The sequence below is a fragment of the Saccopteryx leptura genome, chromosome 4, assembly GCF_036850995.1.
Source record: "Saccopteryx leptura isolate mSacLep1 chromosome 4, mSacLep1_pri_phased_curated, whole genome shotgun sequence".
Lineage (NCBI taxonomy): Eukaryota > Metazoa > Chordata > Mammalia > Chiroptera > Emballonuridae > Saccopteryx > Saccopteryx leptura.
In genome coordinates, this window is record NC_089506.1 from 151,844,831 (window position 1) to 151,866,734 (window position 21,904).

General features: G+C 38.1%; 1 protein-coding gene across 7 annotated transcripts in view; it reads right to left on the bottom strand.

Moving 5' to 3' along the window:
• MCTP1 (multiple C2 and transmembrane domain containing 1) overlaps positions 1 to 21,904 on the bottom strand; it is a 579,350-nt gene that overhangs the window by 345,643 nt on the left and 211,803 nt on the right. The window contains exon 1 of one of the 7 annotated variants that reach the window (XM_066381865.1): positions 16,315 to 16,516. The exons of the other annotated variants lie outside the window; for them this stretch is intronic. Coding sequence (XP_066237962.1) covers positions 16,315 to 16,371 — 57 coding nt within the window. The 5' untranslated portion in view covers positions 16,372 to 16,516. Of the gene's footprint in view, positions 1 to 16,314; positions 16,517 to 21,904 lie in introns of those variants that run through there. 7 annotated transcript variants of the gene reach the window in all.

Sequence of the window (21,904 nt, forward strand, 5' to 3'; positions counted from 1 at the left end):
CACCTTTCTGAAAGTACGTCTTGGAAGCAGTGTTAATCTTCAAGCCTTCTTTCAGGTTCCTAAGAAGCAATGCGGTATGATGGAACAAGCAGCAGCTTTGGAGTCTGACAGATGCCGATTTAAATCCTGTCTCTACCACACGCTACTATACCCCTTTGGGTAAGTCACTTAAAATCACGAGGCCTCTCTTTTAATCATAAAATGTTTACCCCTACAGACAAAAGGTCGTTAATTTAACCCAATCCTAATAAGAAAAATAACTCCACAGACAATCTACCGGACCTATTTATTTTCTAATGGGAGATAGGGAGATAAAGGTACAAGAAAAACTGTGATAACAAACATCCGGGTGGGTCAAATTATGTAAAAATCTGCCTTAACACTAAATGGATGAATAGTTGATATTCAAATTACAGCACTTGTCTCAAGGTCTGATTACTGGAAAATTATAGGATCCCAACAACTATTTATCTGCACTGACCAGACCCGCTGCCAGCAGAACGGCCAGAGCAGCAACACCACTGGCGGTTTATACGAGAACTGCAGCGACAGACAACATGACTGACTGACACTCAATCCAGAAATCCATCTCAAAGATATAGGAAAAGATTTGATAAAATTTAATACCTATTAAGTTTTAAAAAAAATTTCTGCAAGCTAGTGATAGAAGAGAACACTCTAAATCTGAAAAAAAGTGATTAACAAATATCATTGCACTTTATGGTAAAATATTAAATCTTTCTTTTCAAAATCAAGAAAAAGGATGACCATGATCATCAGTTCAATTAAACATTGTACCAGAGGTACAATGGTGGTAAAGATGAAAATGAAATACAAGATATATAATTTAGACAACAAGAAGTAAAACTGACGTTATTCATAAATTGTCTCTCAGTTGATATGTTGATATCTCTATTGTTTCTATAGAAAATTCAAAAGGATATATAAATTATATATTAAACTTAATAAGTTGTTAAAAATAATTATATAAAAATAAAATAAAGTATATTTACTATTAACAGGTATAACAGAAATTGACCACAAGATCATTTAAAAGTCCACATAGTATAAATATTTTGATGTACTCCTACCTTTGCAGATCACAGTTTACACTGGCTTTATGGAATCTTTCATGACAGAAGTCAAGCTGATCACATTAAACCATAAAGGAACTGCTAACACCCTTACTCAACCCAGTCTTTGAAATCATAGGTCTTAAAAAAAACCCAACAGAATAACATGTAGAAATAGGTTATATTTTGTTGACATCAGCCAGGTAATTTCCCTGCAAGGGCAGAATCTTATATTCTTGTTTATGTATGAATCTGAAAATAGCACATGCAAGAAACAGTAGAGGCATCCTTTCCCATAGCATGCTCTTCTCGCTGCTCCTTGTCCTTTAGCTCCTCTCTATTGTGGGAACTTCAGACAGAAAAACAAAAAAGCCACCTTTTCCCATAAGTGGTCACAACAGCCTTGAAATCACAAACCTCCAAAGCCACCAACCAAGAGAGAAGAAAACTGTCTTCCTGTTCCTTGTCTGGGGTTTGTCACTTTCACACCCATGTTACACATCTGCAAACACCGTATCTATGAAAGGCCCACTGGGCTGTAGTCACAACGAGTTCTGCTCTTGTGATACTCTTATCCCACCTTTGCTTCTTGCCCTGCATGGGGAAAACGGCTGGAGCCACGAGGCTGGAAGTACACCTGCTTTCTGCTGCCTGCAGTGACCCCGGCCCTTTGATGACTCTTGAGGATAAGGCTTGCTCCATTTCCTTTATTTCCCTTCTTCTCTGTAAGGAGGGATTCCAATCCTACAGTACAGACTGGAGAATACCTTTAAAGAGCTCCAAACCTCCCAGCCTCCACAGTAGCCCTGATTCCTCCATAATTACTCTTGGATCCTCTGACAACTAATTCAAATCCTGTGCATTTCCAGCCCACTCTAGATGATGGCATCACTCCTCAGGGAAGCCCAGTGTGGTCTGATCCCAGTACAGGCTCTGCTTCTATCTCCTCTGCCTTGGGCGGTGTCTTGTACTGCCATGCTCAGGGAGTGACACGCTGGGCCCTCCCCAGCTACTCATGAGACTTGGGCCATGCTGAAGGCACGGTTATCAAGGGCAGGGTGTGCAAGAGAGGGGACTGGCAGGCCTACGCTATGGCTTGCTGAATTCATGCAGCATTAGTCCCATCCCCCTCAGTGCAAATGAAGAAATAGGAACCACAAAGTCTAAGGGGCAGATAAAACTCATTTTGATCTTAACTATGAATGGCACTGGGGGTGTATAGCCTGGTGAAGGTAGTTTGTGGGGTTAATCAGGAACATGTCAACATCTCTCATTGGGAAGATGGTGATGTCTTGGTTCGAGGCAATTTCCGTGGAGGTGGGATTCCAGGAGATGAACTTATTCCCAAAAAGAGGTGGCTAAGAATCAGAGTCAAGCTGAATGGACTGGAAAATGCAGGAGAAGAGGTCTCATCTCTGCAGAGAAATATTGAACAAAGCAGATCCATGCAGAAATTTGTACACAGAAGATGCTCAGTGAGGCCCACCAGAAAGGCTGTGGCCCAAGTGGGTCCACAGCTCAGCTGGGGCTTACCTACAACTCACCAAGTTGAGAGCTGAAGGCAGCACCTGCAGCCCACCTCCGGTTTCTCGAGTACCGCCTGGCTGGATAGTCACACATAAGGAGGTAGAGTGGATCTCAATCTCCTGGATACCTTTGTGCCAAATACAGGGCCAGAGCCTTGTCTCTCATTTTCTCTAATCCTCACACTTTTTCAAATAATGGGGAAACCAAAAATTAACTCTACATATCTCCAGTCTCATTTTAAAAGTTACTTTCTTAAAGCAGACTTCCCCGAGGCCATAATCTGAATGAACTTTCCCTATTATACCCTGTGTAGCCTTCTGCTTCATCTAATGTCACTCAGTGTAGCTTATTATTTGATATTCATGAGTGTTTAAAGCGCCTTGCTTTAATACACTGTGTTCATTTTATCTGCTGAACATGTCCCCAGAATACCAGGCACGAAGGCTTTCAAGAAATAAATTAGCATCCTTGAATGCAGGAGAACGGGCTGCAGCGACCGGTGAGCTGCGTGAGAGCTACAGAGGCTCTTGAACATTCCGTTTCCCTCTGAGGGACTGCGGCCCCTGTGCAGATTGATTAATGTGTCTAAAAAGCAAAATGGCATCCATGATCACATAAATAGTTTTATATAAAAGTTAACTTTGACTAGGTTTTTATTAAAATCTCGCCATTATATGAGAGGTAAATTGTATATTTTATTCCTCTCTTGGTCTCCCAAGAAAACAGAATAGGTAGAAATATGTACATATGAAAGTCCACCTATCTGTGTTCTTTCCAAGCATTTCCATATCAAAAAAATTGCTAGAGAAATTATAATAGGACCATGAGAAAAATAGATCTTCCTTTAGAGTAAACAAGTTTAACTGATACACAAGTTTCTTAACAATTGGACTACTCAGACTCTAATATGAGGGTGTTCATTAAAATGTGTGTGCAGGGGGGCTGGGGGTCCATTGGCATACTGATGCCAAGCACTCCTGGCTTTGGTTCTGTAGATACCAACGGACCCATTTCCTTCCTCTCTGTAGAACAGAGTTTGACTAGTTATTCTGTGTTCCAGTAAAATCAATATAAGGAACCATTCCATCAGTTCTGCCGTGCATGAAATCCTACCCTCCCAACCTGCGCTGTATAAATCCTGAACAAAACAAATTACATAAGGCTGAGGAAATATAAGCAAGAGCTTGAAAACAATATTCTAATCAGTCACTCAACTGTCAGATTTGCCCTGTGTCATTCAGGCTTTTTCAATTTCACCCAAGTCTCTCTCACCTGAATAGATTGCTCCATGGACCACTGTTCTAGTGTATGCTTGAATTATAATAACACTGATCAGGTGGAAATACTGACAGCATGAGGGGACCCATGTTGTATTCCACATTCAACATATGCTAACTACTTCCATAGAAGGTATTTTACGATCATTTAGGAGAAGACTGAAGCCCAGTGATTTCAAATAATGTTCTCAATGTCACACAATATGCGGTGGGGTCTAGATTTGAACCCAGGTCTTCCAGTTCCATATCTTACTCCACTCAGCACCTATTTTTATGAGATGCATTGAGAGATTCTTTCTCAAGCATTCTACCACCTTGATACATAGGTCATCACATTACCCCATGGCCACATTGCAGCTCATATGGCCTTCTTCCACCATTCCCACTATCCTGTGCAGATAAGTCATGCTCTTTTTCGGGGAATTCACCAGCCCCACATCAGGGTTCCTCTTAATTCTTTTTCAGCCTTGGGAAGAGAAGGAATTAAGCCTGACCTGTGGTAGCACAGTGGATAAAGCGTCGACCCATAATGCTGAGGTCACTGGTTCGAAACCCTGGGCACATGGGAGAAGCAACTACTACGAGTTCATGCTTCCTGCTCCTCATTCCCCCTTTTCTTGCTCTCTCTCCTATTTCTAAAAAAAATCAATAAATAAAGTCTTCAAAAAAATCTCCAAACAAACAGGAGCTTAGGTGCATCTCCTTCTGTGTTCTCCCCCTTGGTTGTCAGCATCATCAAGCCAGAAACCCAGACATTCCTCCCTCACACCAGCACTTGCTCAACCATGCCCCTGTGTCCGTGCTCTTAGCCACCTGGAAAATGCCAGTAGATGCAGCCTACAGAGCTTTTCTGTGAAATCTCCACCTTCTACTTTAGAGGTTCATCACTCTCTGCCTGAGCTTCCTTTGTTCTGTGATCAAACCAGTTCAGAAAAATTGTATCTTATGTGGTTCTGATATTATTGAATGAGGTGAAAAATCTCAAAGTAAAAATTATCCTCACACTCAACACTGAGCTCACAGTATGAGAGGCTTCTGGGCAAAAACCCTGAGAGAACAGCATATTCGCTAGTCCAAACCCATCCTCTTTTCTGGAAATACAGACACCAAAGGAAATGCTTAATCTGGGTTTCCCAAGTGTGCTCCATGACGTGAATAGGCAATATGTTAAAATGGGTTTGTGTGGGAAATACTGGGTTAAAGAATATAAACAAACCCCTCTCAGTATTTGCCTTTTGTCTTCAGTGTGACTATTCAAAGGGCTGGATCCAACAGGCCACGTTTTCCAAAGTTATTTGATTATAGGATGCTGCTTTCATAGATCTCGTATCCCAAAGAATACTCTGGAGAAAATCTGCCTCTCTCACTCCCCACTGCAGTTGCAAATAAGAAGCCAAATGAGACACAGTCTTTGCTGGGTCTCATCTAAAAAGAAGGGGGTCAGACCACATTAGCTGGTGTGGTCTGCAACTGGGCCCTAATCCAAGCGGACCTTCCGCCTGGAGACATATAGAACCCTGCACCCTGAGTGCTGCTTCCTGAGTGTGGCCACCCAGCTCCTGACGAAGCTACTGAGTGACGAAGTGGGGCTGGAAGTCCCAGCGCATTACTACTTTGATGACTGTGTGGCCAGTAGTAGCGGCCGTGGTGCCATGCACATGCAGGTTCCCACTGGATTCGGGCAGATGATAAGATATAGCGGAGCCAAAAAGTGGTGGGCCATTCCTTTATTAAAGTCTCACACTGGTGGACGAGCAAATAGACAGGGCTCCCAAAGCCACTGACACATTCTCTGGTTCCACAACCAGGAGAATCTTCTCTGGTTCCTCCTAGAATCAAAGGCCTCACCAGTCTCAGCAGAGCTCACAAAAGCCCCTCACCTCTGGTTCCCCATCTGCACACCTTCTCCCTTCTCTGCCAACATGGCTTCTTCCTCAGCACTCTGCATTCTCTCCTCTCTCACTCTGCAAACAGGGCTTCTCCTTCTTCTTTTCCTTCTCTCCTTCTCAAAACTTTCTGGCATGAAAATCTCTCTTCCAGCAACATTAGCAAAACAATGGCCCTTCCCAAGCAGGAAGGTAATTTGCAATTTCACAGATCACATACCATTTCTTAACCAGCACCATTTCTTAACACTAAAACTGAGCAAACTCAAAAACATAAATTTTACACTCATTTGCCCAACAATGACAAAGTACAGTTATTCATATAGAGTACTGCTTAGTAATCATTTTCATTTATTTGGTTAAATAATTCAAATAGGTATATATATTATCTACTAATACAGTAATTTGCATTTATGTAGTTTACTGTCAGTTTGATGTATGCATTTATTTTGAGGATCTGGAGATCTGGAGAGGTTGGAAAACTATAACCAGTCTTAGATGTGCACACTTGGTTAAGTGTGAACTTTCTCTGTAATTACAAGTGAGTAGACTAAAGATAAACTTTCAAATCTTAGGAAAAGCTTCTAGGTAGACTGTGGTTAAAACATGCCCTTCCCAAAAAGTCCAGTGGCCAAAAGATAATTTGGTCAAACTTAAATTGATTTATGCTACGCACATTTTAATAAGAAGTAAAAATTCATTGCACCACCTGAATACTAAATTCACATAATGATGCTCTCACTGGCTCATGTAGTGAAAAGTTTGCAGAGTTGCACATTAGTGACCCCATGTACAGCCTGGCTCTGTCGGGAACTGGGCATATATAACCCTGGAAAAGTCATTTAATTTGCCTGTGCCAGAATACTTTCATTTGCAAAATGTATGAGTTGAGTTACTTGATCTCTAAGGCACTTTTTAAATCCAAAATTTTATGACTATAAATGACATGCTACTTAAGTAAAGGAAGAAATGATGGAAATTTTACAGCTGGTACAATATGCTGAATTAATTTGACTTATTGAACTACATTTTTAAAATAAAAATTATGTTCAGTTCTTAGTTAACTTCTCTTTAATTTTTGTCTTAAAAACTTCAATTAAAATAGTAAAGTGTAATAGTAATTGTAAGGTCGGTGGATAATAGGAAAGGTCAGATCTGCGAACTTTGGCTAGGACCGCCCACAACCAAGCGCGCCAAAAGAAACTTCCCAGGAACCCTTTGGAAAACAGCGACCATCTGCCAGCCAGTGAGATGTCACCACGTCATATTAGCTCGACCACCCTAAGCCCTTTAAATATCCCTCACACGGGTCACTTCTTGCGACTTCCTGGCCTCCATCTTTCCTCGGGGCCAGGGAACCTCGCCGCTGGGCGGGATGCGTGCTCTGGACTCAATAAAGCCTTTTGTTATTCCACACTTCGTGGCTCCGGCCCCTTCCTTCCTTCTCGGAGGGGAAAAATACCTTACAGTAATCTTTCATGGAAATATAAAGACAACAGACAAAATGAAGAAGAGGTCAGAATGTGAAAAGTATTTTAATGCAGCAAATATAGTCTTCAGACCTTAGATGTTTTCTGAAAAGAAATTATATTAGTATCTGACATAAAAGTCACCCAAACAGGGACTCTGCTCTGTGTTCTAAAGCACTGAATCGTAGGGAATCACCCATGTAACCTTGAACCCTCTATGACTTGGATTGGGAAACTTTAGTTAAAAGCCCTGAATGAATGTCTTTTGGATGCAAACACCAAGAAACTGAGTGAGTGACCTTTGTGCAGACACAAAGGAATGCATGTGAACAGCCTTTAGATAATTAGCCTAGAGGTTCTAGATTGCCCCTTCCTTTGTGCTTGTTAACTAGCAAAAGAAAAAGAAATGTACTGACCAAATTAGCCCTTTCTCCATGTCAGCAAAAGGGCCATTAATCATTCTTTCCCTTTATCACCTGATCTCCCTCCTTTGTAATCCTGTTACCTCTGTTCTGCTTCTGATAATAAAAGCTGAGGAAGAAGGAAATTCAGGAGGTCTCTTTCCCTCCCTTGGCAGGCCTCCCCCTCTTCCTCTTGACATCACTTTGTGTCTTGAGTAGGTTTCTTCCACTTGACACAAGTAGTTCCCAGCGGGCTGGAGTACTACACTGGCCATGTACAATCCAAAAGTAGTACTATTTTCCCAATAGAATAGTTTCCATTGTCTAAAACTTCCATATATTTTGACCTTATTTGTGTTTTATCAGTATTTTTATAGAAAAGTTTCTGTTTTTTCTCCCCCTGGAAAATTTGAAATAATAAACACTTTAATACCTTGTCTTGAAAGTGACTATGAGAAGTCATATTCAAATATGTGGCCATGAAAAAGAAGGAAACCTTACCTTTTACGATAGCATGGATGGACCTGGAGATTTTTATGCTAAGTGAAATAAGCCAGGCAGAGAAAGAAAAATATTATACGATCTAATTTGTATATGGAACCTAATGAATATGGTGAACAGAGGACCTGAATAGAGGTAGAGGCAGGGTCACAGGGAGCAAAGAGACAGCTGTCAGTGGGGAGGGGGACAAGGGGATAAGATCAAAGAAGGTGAACGATTAGCCAAATTATATATACATAAAACACAGATAGAGAGAACAAGACAGACAGCAAGTCCCAGCAGAAAGGAAAGGAGGAAGGTTGGAAAAGGGGGACCAAAGGGGGTATAATGGGGGGCACATTGTAGGGGATTGAGGGTATTATATTGAGAGGGACATTTGAATCCATGTTAACACAATAAATTTAAAAATTGGCCCTATGCCTGACCTATGGTGGTGCAGTGGATAAAGTGTCAACCTGGAAATGCTGAGGTCGCCGGTTCGAAACCCTGGGCTTGCCTGGTCAAGGCACATATGGGAGTTGTGGTTCCAGCTCCTCCCCCTTCTCTCTCTCTCTCTCTCTCTCCTCTCTAAAAATGAATAAGTAAAAATAAAATTAAAAATTGGCCCTGGCCGGTTGGCTCAGCGGTAGAGCGTTGGCCTGGCGTGTGGGAGACCCGGGTTCGATTCCCGGCCAGGAGGAGAAGCGCCCATTTGCTTCTCCACCCCCCCCCTTCCTCTCTGTCTCTCTCTTCCCCTCCCGCAGCCAGGGCTCCATTGGAGCAAAGATGGCCCGGGCGCTGGGGATGGCTCCTTGGCCTCTGCCCCAGAGTGGCTCTGGTCGTGGCAGAGCGACACCCCGGAGGGGCAGAGCATCGCCCCCTGGTGGGCGTGCCGGGTGGATCCCGGTCGGGCGCATGCGGGAGTCTGTCTGACTGTCTCTCCCCATTTCCAGCTTCAGAAAAATACCAAAAAAAAAAAAAAAAAATTAATAAAAATTAAATTAATATTTTTAAAAAAAGAAGTCATATTCATTGATATCAGTGGCTTCCTGGTAGTAATCTGGATACCTTTAGAATTGCAATGTACTTTTCTGAAACTCTTGAATATTAATATAATTGTGTAGTTTATTAATTATTTTAAACAAGTAATAAGGCTACAAAATTTTCTTACATCTGGTGTATTAATGATCCTTCATAGCTATTTACACATGTAGAGTGTACATTTGCAATGATTATCTATTATCTATCTATCTATCCATCCATCCATCCATCCATCCATTCATCCATCATCCATCCATTCGATCTATCATCTATATATGTATGTATGTATGTATGTATGTATCTATCTATCTATCTATCTATCTATCTGTGATGTATGTATTTCATATGTATGTATATATATGTATCTATCTATCTATCCATCTATTTATCTATCTATGTATCTATGATGTATCTAAATATGTCTCTATTACATGAACATTTCTCAAACCTCAGGTATGCTTAACAAAAGTTTTCAGCCACTTTGGCTAAACTGGGAAGTAACTGTTCCAGAATTGATTTAAAGATTCATAGCAACCACTGAAATGAAAGTAAAAAAAAAAAAAAAAAAATATATATATATATATATAATCCTATCTTAAAATAATTCCTAGTCTTTGGAAAATGTGACAGTGGCTAAAGAATGAATCGTTCATTTGAGGAAAGTTGACAATGCAGCCCAGACTATACAATGCAGAAACAGGTGTGCTGTTGGCCAGAGATAATAACACTTTCTGCTAATTGCTGACTTGGATCATGCTATTTCAAAAGTAGGAAAATCACCCCAAAAAACAACGAGCCACAGGAATCAAATACATTTTAAATAACAAAAGGCACCTGTACAACAAGGAATATAACATCCTCGAGTAGTGAACATAGGCTATTGTATTTAGGACCAAGGAAAAGAAAATCCATCAAAAAATTTTGTGATAATTACAATTTTTTTTTTTAATCATTGCTTTGGGTCAAGGCCAAATGCGTAATTTTTCCAATAAAGTTTCTTCCATTGTCTAAAACTTGGATATTTGATTGTTTTTACAGGAAAGTTTTCTCTGTGTTTCTCCCCTTGGAAAACTTGAAACAATGACCACCTTAATACTCTCCCTCCAAATCTGTACCATTTCCTAACCAGGCCTTAGTCACTAGTCATGGGAACATTTTGGAAACCACCCCTCACAATTGCCAGATTATGCGAAATAACTTCTGGTTTTCAAACTTCTCCATTTGAACTCTTTAGTGAAATTATGTAGAAAAAACTTATCTTCTGTTCAAAGATAAAAAAAATATATTTTTATAAACAAGCATTAAAAAATACCTTTGTTGTCTCTGATACTTTTCTTCAATTGTTTCTTCTGCATTTTGATTTTTTCTCAAGAAAGTCTAAAATAGTTAAACTTTGACAATTCCCATTAAATTTGACATTCAAATTTATTTTGACCTTTTAGTTTTATTATCTAATTTCTCTCTGCATGTGTATAATGCATATAAATTATAGATGTATATATCTGAAAACATTCAGCTTATGATTCAAGAGAGTAAAGCAATTATAGTCCCTAGCTATGTGTATTAAAGAAACTCTAATATAAAATAGTGGAAAATTCTGTGGCAAAAAATGATTTATAGCCATGTCAGTTCTACATTGAAAACAATCAAATGATAAGTATGAGATGAACTGAGGTAAACTCTTTCACACCTCACACATCATTGTTTTGTGCCCACACACTCAATGCAGCCTGGTCCCAATCTAGTCTCAGGCACATGAAGCATGACTCAAAGCAGATCTGGATATGCTTGCTCCAGTTTATTCCATCCACCCATCCACCCACCAGTCCATCCATCCATCCATAATCCATCCATCTACACACCCACGCACCCGTCTAGCCAACCTGTCGGGAAGCCTAACTGATGGTCTACTCTATGTGAGGCACTGTGCGAGCACTAACAGTACACAGCATTGTAAAGCAAGTTTTTGTTTGTAAGACCTGAGAAAACATGAAGGTTTGAAAACTACCCAAAAATTTCAAGCATAACTTGTGGGGACTCTAGAGAAAACAGATCAAAATGAACCTAGTTACTTAATGGACCTAAACTCCTTCTACCAGTTTTCAATGTGCTCCTTCACCCAAATAATGATCCATCAGAAAATATTTAGGGAGTGTACATAGAAAAGGAGACATGACATTACTCTTCCCTCTAAACAGAAAAATTCCCACAAGTTTTTATGGGATTGTTGACTGTGCACATTGAAAGTTCTCTCTCTCCCTCTCTCTCTCCCTCTTTCTCATCTTTTTCACATTGCCAAAGATTATGACCACCTAGAACTCTCAATTATATCTGCTCCTTCCAGACACATTTTGCATTATTGCTAACCTCATCTTACATAATTTCCAAATAACCTTAGATTATTTCTGATTCATACAGGCCTAGGTTTTACTAGGAATGAGAATGTTGAAGTCATCAAAAATGACTAAATATAGTAGCATTAAAAAGCTTTCTTTTTCTGCCTGTAGCACTTTATAGCAGTCATTTCATATTACTGGGATCAAGGGATTCTAATGGGAGGCAGCATAGAATATAGTCAAAAACTCTGGGTCTGAAAGCTGACTGTCTAGCTTCAATTCTAGTAATTTTACTGCCATTTTTGTAATGTTGGGTATAAGTCACTTAATTTCTCCTTTCTTTCATTTCTTCATCTATAAAAAGGAATAATAATAGTAGTCCTCATATTTTATAAGGTGGTTTTAAGAAAATCACATAGTTCATATAAAGCTATTATGTAGCCCGACAGAAATGTTAGCCATTGTTATTATTTTCATCTTGGAGAGAAACAGAGTGAATAATTTGGAACTTGATTTGTTATATTTGGGTATGCTATAAATTGCTCTGAGTAAATATTATTAATCCCATTCCACCAGTAAAATGACTCAAGGGAGACCAACTGACTAATTTGAGTATCTCTACTATGCTAAATTGGAATTAAAACCTAATAAACTATCTACAAAGATCTCTTACTTGGTCTTTTCCCAAAGGGATACTCATTACAAATCTCGGCACTTATAACAACGGCACAACCATGGGCTCTGACTGATTGAGTTCAAAGTGCTTCACTCATCTTGATGTTCAATATTTACCAAACACATATGGGATGTGTGGGAATACTGTCTAGCATTAAAGTGTTTTCACGACTTTGTGGATAGAAAAACAAAATCAAAAGAAGACAAGAGCTTCATTGTCATCTCCAAAACCACAAGTTGGGTCAATATTACAGAGAAATATTGATCCTTTCTGTCACACACCGACAGCCCAGGGCTCTGCGCCTAGACCACACACTATCCCATTGCATTTATATTTAGCAAAGTTTTCAAGACCCTTACCAATTTATCAGATCTACTTTTCTTTGTCTCTTAATGGTCACATAACAGATTCATATAGTTCTTGGACTTAAAGTAAACATAAACTTTATTACAAAGAAGTGCCAGGATTTGTTTATAAGATAGCATGATAATAAATTTCACTTATTTATTGAAGATACAAGTTGGAGTACAGGGTATAAAAATAGCATATACCTTTCACAAGAGTTACATTTTTAATTAAAATAAATAGTGACCATCTTTTTAATTCTTAGGAATAATGAATAATCCTTAATAATACAACCAACACAAAAACAAAACCTTTTAATTAATCTGTCTTCTACTCTTAGTGTTGAGATTTTAAAGAAAAAAACTGTCTTTATAATACCTATTACATTCATTAGTATAGCAGGATATATGTCATGAACTTCTAAATAATAATAAAAAATTACCTTTTGCCCATCTCATCTCCCTGAAAAGAATAGTGTCCCATAAATATAAAATAGCCAGATCAATTCTAATAGAAATGGTTGAGAGGTCTTTAGTTGTTTAAATTTTCTTAATCTCTTCTTCAGGGTAAGCTCTTAAGGAACTCCTTTTTGCTAACTACTTTCAACAAACATATCAAAACAATCCAGTATACTACCCCTATTAAAAACTACAAAATCTACCCCTATCCATTGTGGGTTGTTTAATTTTATAATTCAATTCCCCAGAGTAAGGGCTCAGATGCTTCTACTGTGGCAATAGCTAAGAGATTACAAATCAGATGTTATAGATTCGTAATCATTCTACCAATCCATGCTCCATTAAGCTAGATGCAACAGCAAATCCTCAGCCCATAAAATCTTATAAGTGTGTTCATCAATATCTGGAAATATATATATATGTATATAAAAAACAACCTTAACAGTAGGACTCAAGAATCAGCTAGTCTTCTGATCAACTTCCAGCTCAGTGGGCAGACAGACTCGGGTTGAGGTCCTGACACAGATACTAGCTGAGTGAAGCTAGGCACCTTTCTTAACCCTTCTAGGCCTTGGTTCCCTTCTCTGTGAAATGAGAACAGATGGTATGACATCTAAGTTACCTTCCAAATACATGACTTTTTAGATCTTACTTTGTGATAGTGATAATTGTAAGCTCTGGGGAGTTCACAAGCACTTTCATACCAACTACCTCATCAGATCCTCAACTTTTCAGAGGTGGGTAAGGGGTGGCCACCACTTATTTTTTTTCCTAGCAAATGTATTGCCTTGTTATCAAGCAGGATTCATTAGAGACAGTAGGATCTAAAGTACCATCCAGAAAGATTTCTTTTTTAGGCATCAGAAAAAATAATTCTATTAAAAATTTTCTTCCTACTCAGTGGTTCCTCATCATGAATCATTCAAAGTCTTAAAAGAAACATATTTAAAGAGAAAGGAAAAACACTACGTTATGTGCTTCTGCCAATGTAGTACCTAATAGAGGGAAATCATATCGATTTTAGGTTGAAATAAAATTTAATTGTCACTTGATAAATATCTTTTGCATGAGGATGAGTTTCCTTGAACTATTATAAATTTTAAGACAGCACTGGGACTTAGGTATAAATGGGTTTTTATTTGTGGAGCTTATCTTTGTCAAATATATTTATATAAGTTGAAAATCAACAAGTAAAATAGCTTACAAAGAGGGGAGAAAGGAAGCTCTCGTTAATAAAAGGAAATATTCTGAATCTAGGGTGGAACTCTGAGTACGTTTGACATCTTGTCAGCTGCTTTACTTCAGAAAGACAAAAACAATTCCTCAAAAAAATGTCTAAAACTTTACAGCGAATAAAATTCAACAAAAGATGTGATATGATTTCATCTTTGCAACATTCCTGTAAGGTAGATAATAAGGTTGTCCTGCCCAAGCACCCAATTATTCTTCATTGCCAAGGTCAAAAGATTTCCTAAATAATTGTAATGCTCAGGTTATCTAAAAGATTCATTTTTGCCATTATATCTAACCTCTTTCTGACCTCTTTCCTCATCAAAACCATGACAAAAGGCGAGAAATGACAACATGACACTGTTTGTGTTTGCTCCTTTTTCTTCTCTCTCCCTGCCCATTACCCACACCCTTCTGGAAGTGCAAAGAAGCAGGAAAATAGCCAAAGAAGAGGGAAAGCAGAAAGGAAGGAGGAGAAACAAGATGCCTTGATAATCTAATCAGGCGATCACCAGCTGGCTGTACAATGTCATAAATAATTAAGTCCATATTCGAAGCAGCATATATAAAAACAGGATTTGACAACATTTTATCTGTCTGAGTTGGTGTTCACAACAGAAGTTTCTAGAACTCATAATTAATCTGAAACAATGCAAAGTGCAAGAAGGAATGCTTTTGTCATGATGTAGATGTATTCTATTCTATTCTTTTTATTGATATTTAATAATTCACATATAAGAAAAAATTCTCAAGCAGAATACTTAACTAACCAGAATAGCTTTCTCCCTGCCCCAGAAAAAAAAAAAAAGTGGAATTAGATACATATCTAGCATCAGAATGTTCTATTTGTAACATCTGGTATTCTGATGTTTTGGGATATGTGCATTTTCACTGTGTAAGGTCCCAACGGCTCTCACAGTACCAAGACTTTTCCTCTACAGTTTTTCTTTTCAAATAATGTCTCAAATACATTTGGAAGTTAAACTAATTTTTACTTTCCCTTCAAAGAAAAAGAAAACTACATGGTTTCCATCAGTTCGTTAACCCTTCTACCTTTGCAAAAACATGAGTTATTATCACTTGAACTTACAATTTTGTAATGGGTATAATTTTGAATAGAAATAAAACAATCTCTAAGCATGATAGTGAGGCAATTAAAAACAGAGAAAGTATTCTAAAGCCAACTGTCAGTAAGCATACAAAAACCCCTCAATGCATTAATATTTTTCAAATTTACAGCTGAAGTTCTCAAATTCAAATTAATCTTAAAAGAATTCAAAGGTCTTAAATATGAATGTCCAAAGCTATGTGACATCAGACACCACCTTTAGCTCTAATTTGATGTTATTTCCTTAATCAATAAAAAACTCAACACATCAGCCTTTTGGCAGCTAGCTTAAAGAAATTTTAAAATCCTCTCATTCACTCTTCTATCCACAGATTTCTCCACCCATACAATTTATATATGAGTATCTCTGACAGCTACTGAGAAAGTGATCTTCTGAGAAACTCATACACATTTTAAAATAAATAAATCAAACAGAAGTTCAGAACTATGGTGGCCTTTCACTTAAACAGAAAGCCAGAAACAAAAGGGTGAGAGACTTGCACTACTTTTCAGCTTTAAGCTTTCTAATAATTACTAAGCCCACTTTTTATTTCAATGGAGGTATATAGCTGTAGAGTTATTGTTATTTAGAATAAAATCCAAGCATAAGCATATGCATTTTATGCATGTTTCACCTTTGAGCAAGATCAAAAGACCACAGAATAGGAAAAAAAAATCCTGGTCTGGTATTACTTACTGGTAATCCATAATATACATATATGTATGTATGTATATTAAACTACTACAATGTTTCATTGTCTCAGGCATATATTTTTTCATAAGAAAACTATCACAAAAAGGATATCAATCTATTAAATTAAGTATCTTGCAAATGGATTGTATTGTAAGTTTAGTATTACTTGCGTTAGGTGGATCTCAAACACCACCTTCAATATTCTGTATTCAATGTGGGAAGGCATTTTCTGAGGCAATAATGCTATACTAAAACTGCCACATTAACGCAAGGCTGCCACAATACAGTGAGTAAACCAAAATATGGGACTTACCTTACTGTAATTAAGTGGCAAATTGCAGGCACTTTTCAGTTTGCAACTCTCTAGCATAGCTGATTAGAAAGATGCAAAACATCTTTCACTCCAGTGACACTCCAGAGCTGCATGCCCAGGCTTTCCTTACCGCATCCCAGCGCGGGAGGCGGTCCACCTCCCAGGACTGGGAACAGCTCCTTCGCAGAGAGCACTAGCTGCTCTGAACTGCAGCGACTTAGAATGAAAGTAAGAGGAACCCGTGATGTTTAAATACTGTTGCTTCACATTCACAGGATATGACTCAACTCTCTCTCAAACCAGTAGGGGTAGCTTCCCTTTGTAAAACTGTTAGATTATGTAACAAACATCATATTGGCGGTCCTAACTTGTTGACAGATTAAAACTTAAATTTTTTACCTGTTAAACATACCACCCATTCTTAGGAATTAACCTTTTTCCTGTGGCACAAGCTGCATACAGAAATGAGAATAATAACATGGCACAAAGAAAAATTATTCTGCTTGCTCTCTGCAGTGAATTAATTTAGTGTTATTAAATGTGTGTGAACTTATCAACATTTCCCTGACAGAGATATTAAAAAAAAAAAAGGCACTCTAACATCACTAACATTCCCTTCAGCACAAAAACAATACAAGAGGGTGGTAGGGCGTCGACCTGGCGTGCAGGAGTCCCGGGTTCGATTCCCAGCCAGGGCACACAGGAGAAGCACCCATCTGCTTCTCCACCCCTCCCCCTCTCCTTCCTCTCTGTCTCTCTCTTCTCCTCCCGCAGCCAAGGCTCCACTGGAGCAAAGTTTGGCCGGGCGCTGAGGATAGCTCTGTGGCCTCTGCCTCAGGCGCTAGAATGGCTCTGATTGCGGCAGAGTGACGCCCCAAGATGGGCAGAGCATCGCCCCCTGGTGGGCATGCCGGGTGGATCCCGGTCGGGCGCATGCAGGAGTCTGACTGCCTTCCCGTTTCCAACTACGGAAAAATACAAAAAAACAACAACAACACAAGAGGTAGCAATTCTTACAATGCAATAAATAGTATCTCTGCTAAGTAGAGATTTGGAAATAGATCTTTGTGGTTCAGTTGCTGATTCCCACAGAAATCTTGTCCTACGCTGTCATTACCCTGTGATGCTCACTCTGCCCACCTCTCCAACTCCGAACTCTCCTTCATCTGTTTTGTGAACATTTCTGAAGGAACATGACTAATGCTGCAACTTCTCTCGTAAATGTACAAATTATCTGTACTTTCTCTCACCTCTTAAAACAACCATATTAAGCTCAAGCACACATTGAATCATTACATTACATTTGGACACCTCCGTCAATAAATAGGATAGACTTACACCCTTGGAGAAAAATCTACTACATCAATTCAATCGCTAACACCATCACTGAGGACAAAAGGATGAAAAAAATACATGTCAATAAGAGCAGAGAGACCAAAATCATCTAAACCAGTACTACACAACATAAGGCAAACCACACGTGATTTTAGACATTTTAGCAGTAACATTGAAAAAGCAAAAAGAAACATGTAAAATTAATTTTAATGTTTACCTCTATATAGCTAAAATATTATCATTTCAATTGCAACTACTTACACTTGATTGCTCAACAGCCATATATGGCTAGCGACCACTATATTAAACAGCGAAGTCTGGAGTCTGAGGCCCACTCTCCGTCCCCAGGCTGTAGTTCACATGTTCTCTCTTCAGAAAGGCCTTCCCTTACCACCTTACCTAAAATAACTGTGTCAGTTACTTTCTAGCTCACGATCGTTTTTATTTCCATCACAGTGTGAAATTTTCTCCTTTATTTTTTGTTTACTTATTTATAACATAACATATGTTTGGCCCATAACAACAATGTAAGAAGCCTGAGGTCAGAGATCTCGGTATGGTCAATATTTTATCCCCAGCCTCTGGCATGGTGACCAGTACAAAGCAAAATTCAATAAGCATTGTTTTATAAATGAGTAAATAAAATACAGAATTTAAGCTATAGTTTGCCAAATGATTTATTATATAATTTAACTTTTGGCAAGTATATGGGATAACACTTTTCTGCATTGAAAAACTATCTTTTTTATAATGTAAATGGTCTTCAATCTATAACATGCTTTATCTTCCTACATAATATTATGTATGAACATACTTGTTTTATTACTCTAGCAAAGACTTGGGAAGATATTTATAAGAATACTGAAGTCCTTTATGACATAAATCTGGATGACATAAGGATGTCTATATATCCCCTACTCACAGAAACATAAAATTTAACTATAAGACATTTGTACGGACATTGATATATTTGCCTGACCAGGGTATGTGCCTCCTTCTTCTGGTATCATCATCCTCATTTTTATCTGGCAAATCACCCATTCTTTCCTCCTCAATACACATGTTTTGGGGCATGCTGATTCAGCCCCAGAAGTGGGCATGTGACTCATGCATGATCATTCTGTACGCTACCCACAGAACCACAATAATAGGGTCAAGAATAGGCATGAGACCCAAGCTAATTCAGTGAGAGCCAACCCCTCCACCTCTGCTGATATTGGGGGAAAGGTTGTTAAGTTTTTAGAATGTAAGCCTGGAACTGCTGGTTGATATATTTTCATCATACGAAGTGAGGCTATCTGAAAATTAGGTCAACCCAAAGGGAAAAAAAATGTCAAAGATGTGAAAGGTAGACTCTAAACAACACAACTGCAGTTCCTAGATCTGGCCGTGCAATAAGTTACATCTGCCCTCTGCTGTAATGATTACTGTACTAGACTGTTCGCTTCAGAATTGTATGTAATAGTAAAAAACTGAAAACTTCACAATAGGCCATGAACAATGGAAGGATTAAATAAAAAATGAGTTACCCATACTAAGGAATATTATTTAGTTATTAAAAAAGGACCAGGGTATCTAGATGCACTGACATGCAAAGTTCTCTAAGAAAATCTTACCCATTTAAACAGAAATAACATGTTGCAGAGAAATATATTGTTCCAGTTATGAGTACATATTTTTATAGGTAAATTTATAGAAAAGGATCTGAATGACTACACACCAATTGTGGACAAGTGGTTATGGCTGAGAAAGACTTGAAATAAGAAAGTGATGGGGGACAAATTTTATTCAGTTTATTACCTGTTATATAAGTTTTATAAAATTAAAAGCAAATTCATGTATTCTTTAGGTAATTTGTAAAGACTATGTTAATCTTTAAAATAACTATTTGATATTTTATATCTTCATACTATACTACATTATGCTTATTCTTAGTTGACTATTAGTCTTTATCTGTCTATCTATTTATTTGTTTGTTTTTATAGAGAGAGGAAGGGAGAGAGAAACATTGACTTGTTGTTCCACTTATTTATTCGTTCATTGGTTGCTTCTTGTATGTGCCTTGACCAGGGACTTGAACCTGCAACCTTGGTGTATCAGGGTGATGCTCTAACCAACTGAGCTACCTGGTCAGGGCTACTCTTTATTATTTTTTAAAACCAACATAACAAATAAAAGTGCTCTTTTCTGCCCTATTGTGTCCATTCTTTACCAGCCCAAATTTATGTATTCTGTGATTTTTTCTGGCCAGAGGATAAGCCAAGACAGAGACAAAGATAGGAAGGACAGAGAGAGAGAGGTACAGATAGCAAGCTACATTAAAATCTCAATGTGTCTTCTAACATTGGCCAAGTTCTTCCATTCCTTTTTTCTCTTGGCTTCCTAAAAGCTCTTTTATTGACTTCAATAAAGTACAGATTGGGTTTATTTAACCATCAATATGACAGTAAAATGTGTATATTAATATGCCTTATATTAATTGTTAGTCTTGAATCAGAGCAAATAAACTTGCTTATTATCATTTCACTGAAAAACTCATCTCTGAATTGGTCACAGTTGCTTTTGTAATTAATTTAAAAATATAAACCTTTTGCTTTTTGTTTGTTTGTTTTTTGGCTTGCTCTAGTCCTCCAAAACCTTCACATTATCTCCTAGATATGCACATACCACCTCCTGCCTTTGTATTCTCCTGGATTTCTACAGTATTCACTCTTTAACAATCACACAGCTAATGACGCTTAGAGTCTGAGGCAGGAGTCAGGGTTCTTCTGATATTTAGTAGATCTAACCAGAATTTGAATTCATCTGTGCTAATAAACTGATGATTTAGTTAAGCAGTAACTACTGCTCTAGTTTATTCTCAAAGCCCACTTATCCTAATATCTTAAACCTCCCAATAGCTTAAAACTCCAGAGCACATAGACTTTCTCCTCTCATTCTCCTTGCCTCCACCTAAAACATTAATTTTATGCCAAATTTGCTAAAGGATTTTCTGGTAGAAATAAAACATTACAGATACAATTGAAACACCCAGATTCCTCTACCTATTCCATCTCTTTCCCTCCAAAATTAAACACTCTCCAGCCATTTATCTTTTATTGTTCTATACATCTTTTTACACTTTTTTTAAATCTCTGTGTATCCATAACAAGATGTTGATACATGTTTTAAGCTTTATAAAATAAAATCATAGTACATAGATCCTTTATTTATTTCTTTTTGTTTCACATTATCTTCTTGAGAATTGCATGCAGTCCTATAGTTTATTCTTTTCAATGCTATAAAACATTCCAATTCATGTATCCATTCTCCTTTTAGTGGATATTCAAGTTGTTTCTAATTTATTGTTACTAAACTACTCTAGTTCTCATACATGCGCAAGAATTTCTTTAAAGATCAGTACCTGGGAATGGAATTATAAGGTTATAGTATATACATAGCTTCATTATACTAGATATTGCCAAAGCCCATCTTAACATAATGAGACTAATTTACAATTCAACCAGCAATCTAGTTTTGTCACACTAGATTCTTACAAATAATCTCCATATTACTGATCTTTCAGACTTAACATTTTTGCCATTTGTTTATGATTGGGATAGAATCTTAATGTTTTAATGTGGTTTCACAGATGACTACTGAAGTTAAGCATCTAATTATTATTGGCCTTATTCCTATGGTGTTGTTTGTCCTTCCCTTACTTTTGGGAGGATTATATACAGCGTGTCCGTAAAGTCATGGTGCACTTTTGACCCGTCACAGGAAAGTAACAAAAGATGATAGAAATGTGAAATCTGCACCAAATAAAAGGAAAACCATCCCAGTTTCTGGAGGATGATGTGGCAGCATGTGCGCATGCACAGATGATGACATAACACCATGTATACAGCGGAGTAGCCCACAGCCATGCCAGTCAAGATATGGACGGTACAGAGGAAAGTTCAGTGTGTTCTGTGGCTCGCTAAATTCGAACCCGTGACCAAAGTGCAACGTGAATATTGGCGCGTTTATAATGAAGTGCCACCACATAGGAATAACATTACTTGGTGGGATAAGCAGTTGAAGGAAACCGGCAGTTTGGTGGAGAAACCCCGTTCTGGTAGGCCATCAGTCAGTGACGAGTCTGTAGAGGCTATATGGGATAGCTACCTAAGGAGCCCTAAAAAATCTGTGCGTGAGCCCACATCGAACTGCACTGAATAGGTATGAAACTGGGAGAGTTTTCCTTTTATTTGATGCAGATTTCACATTTCTA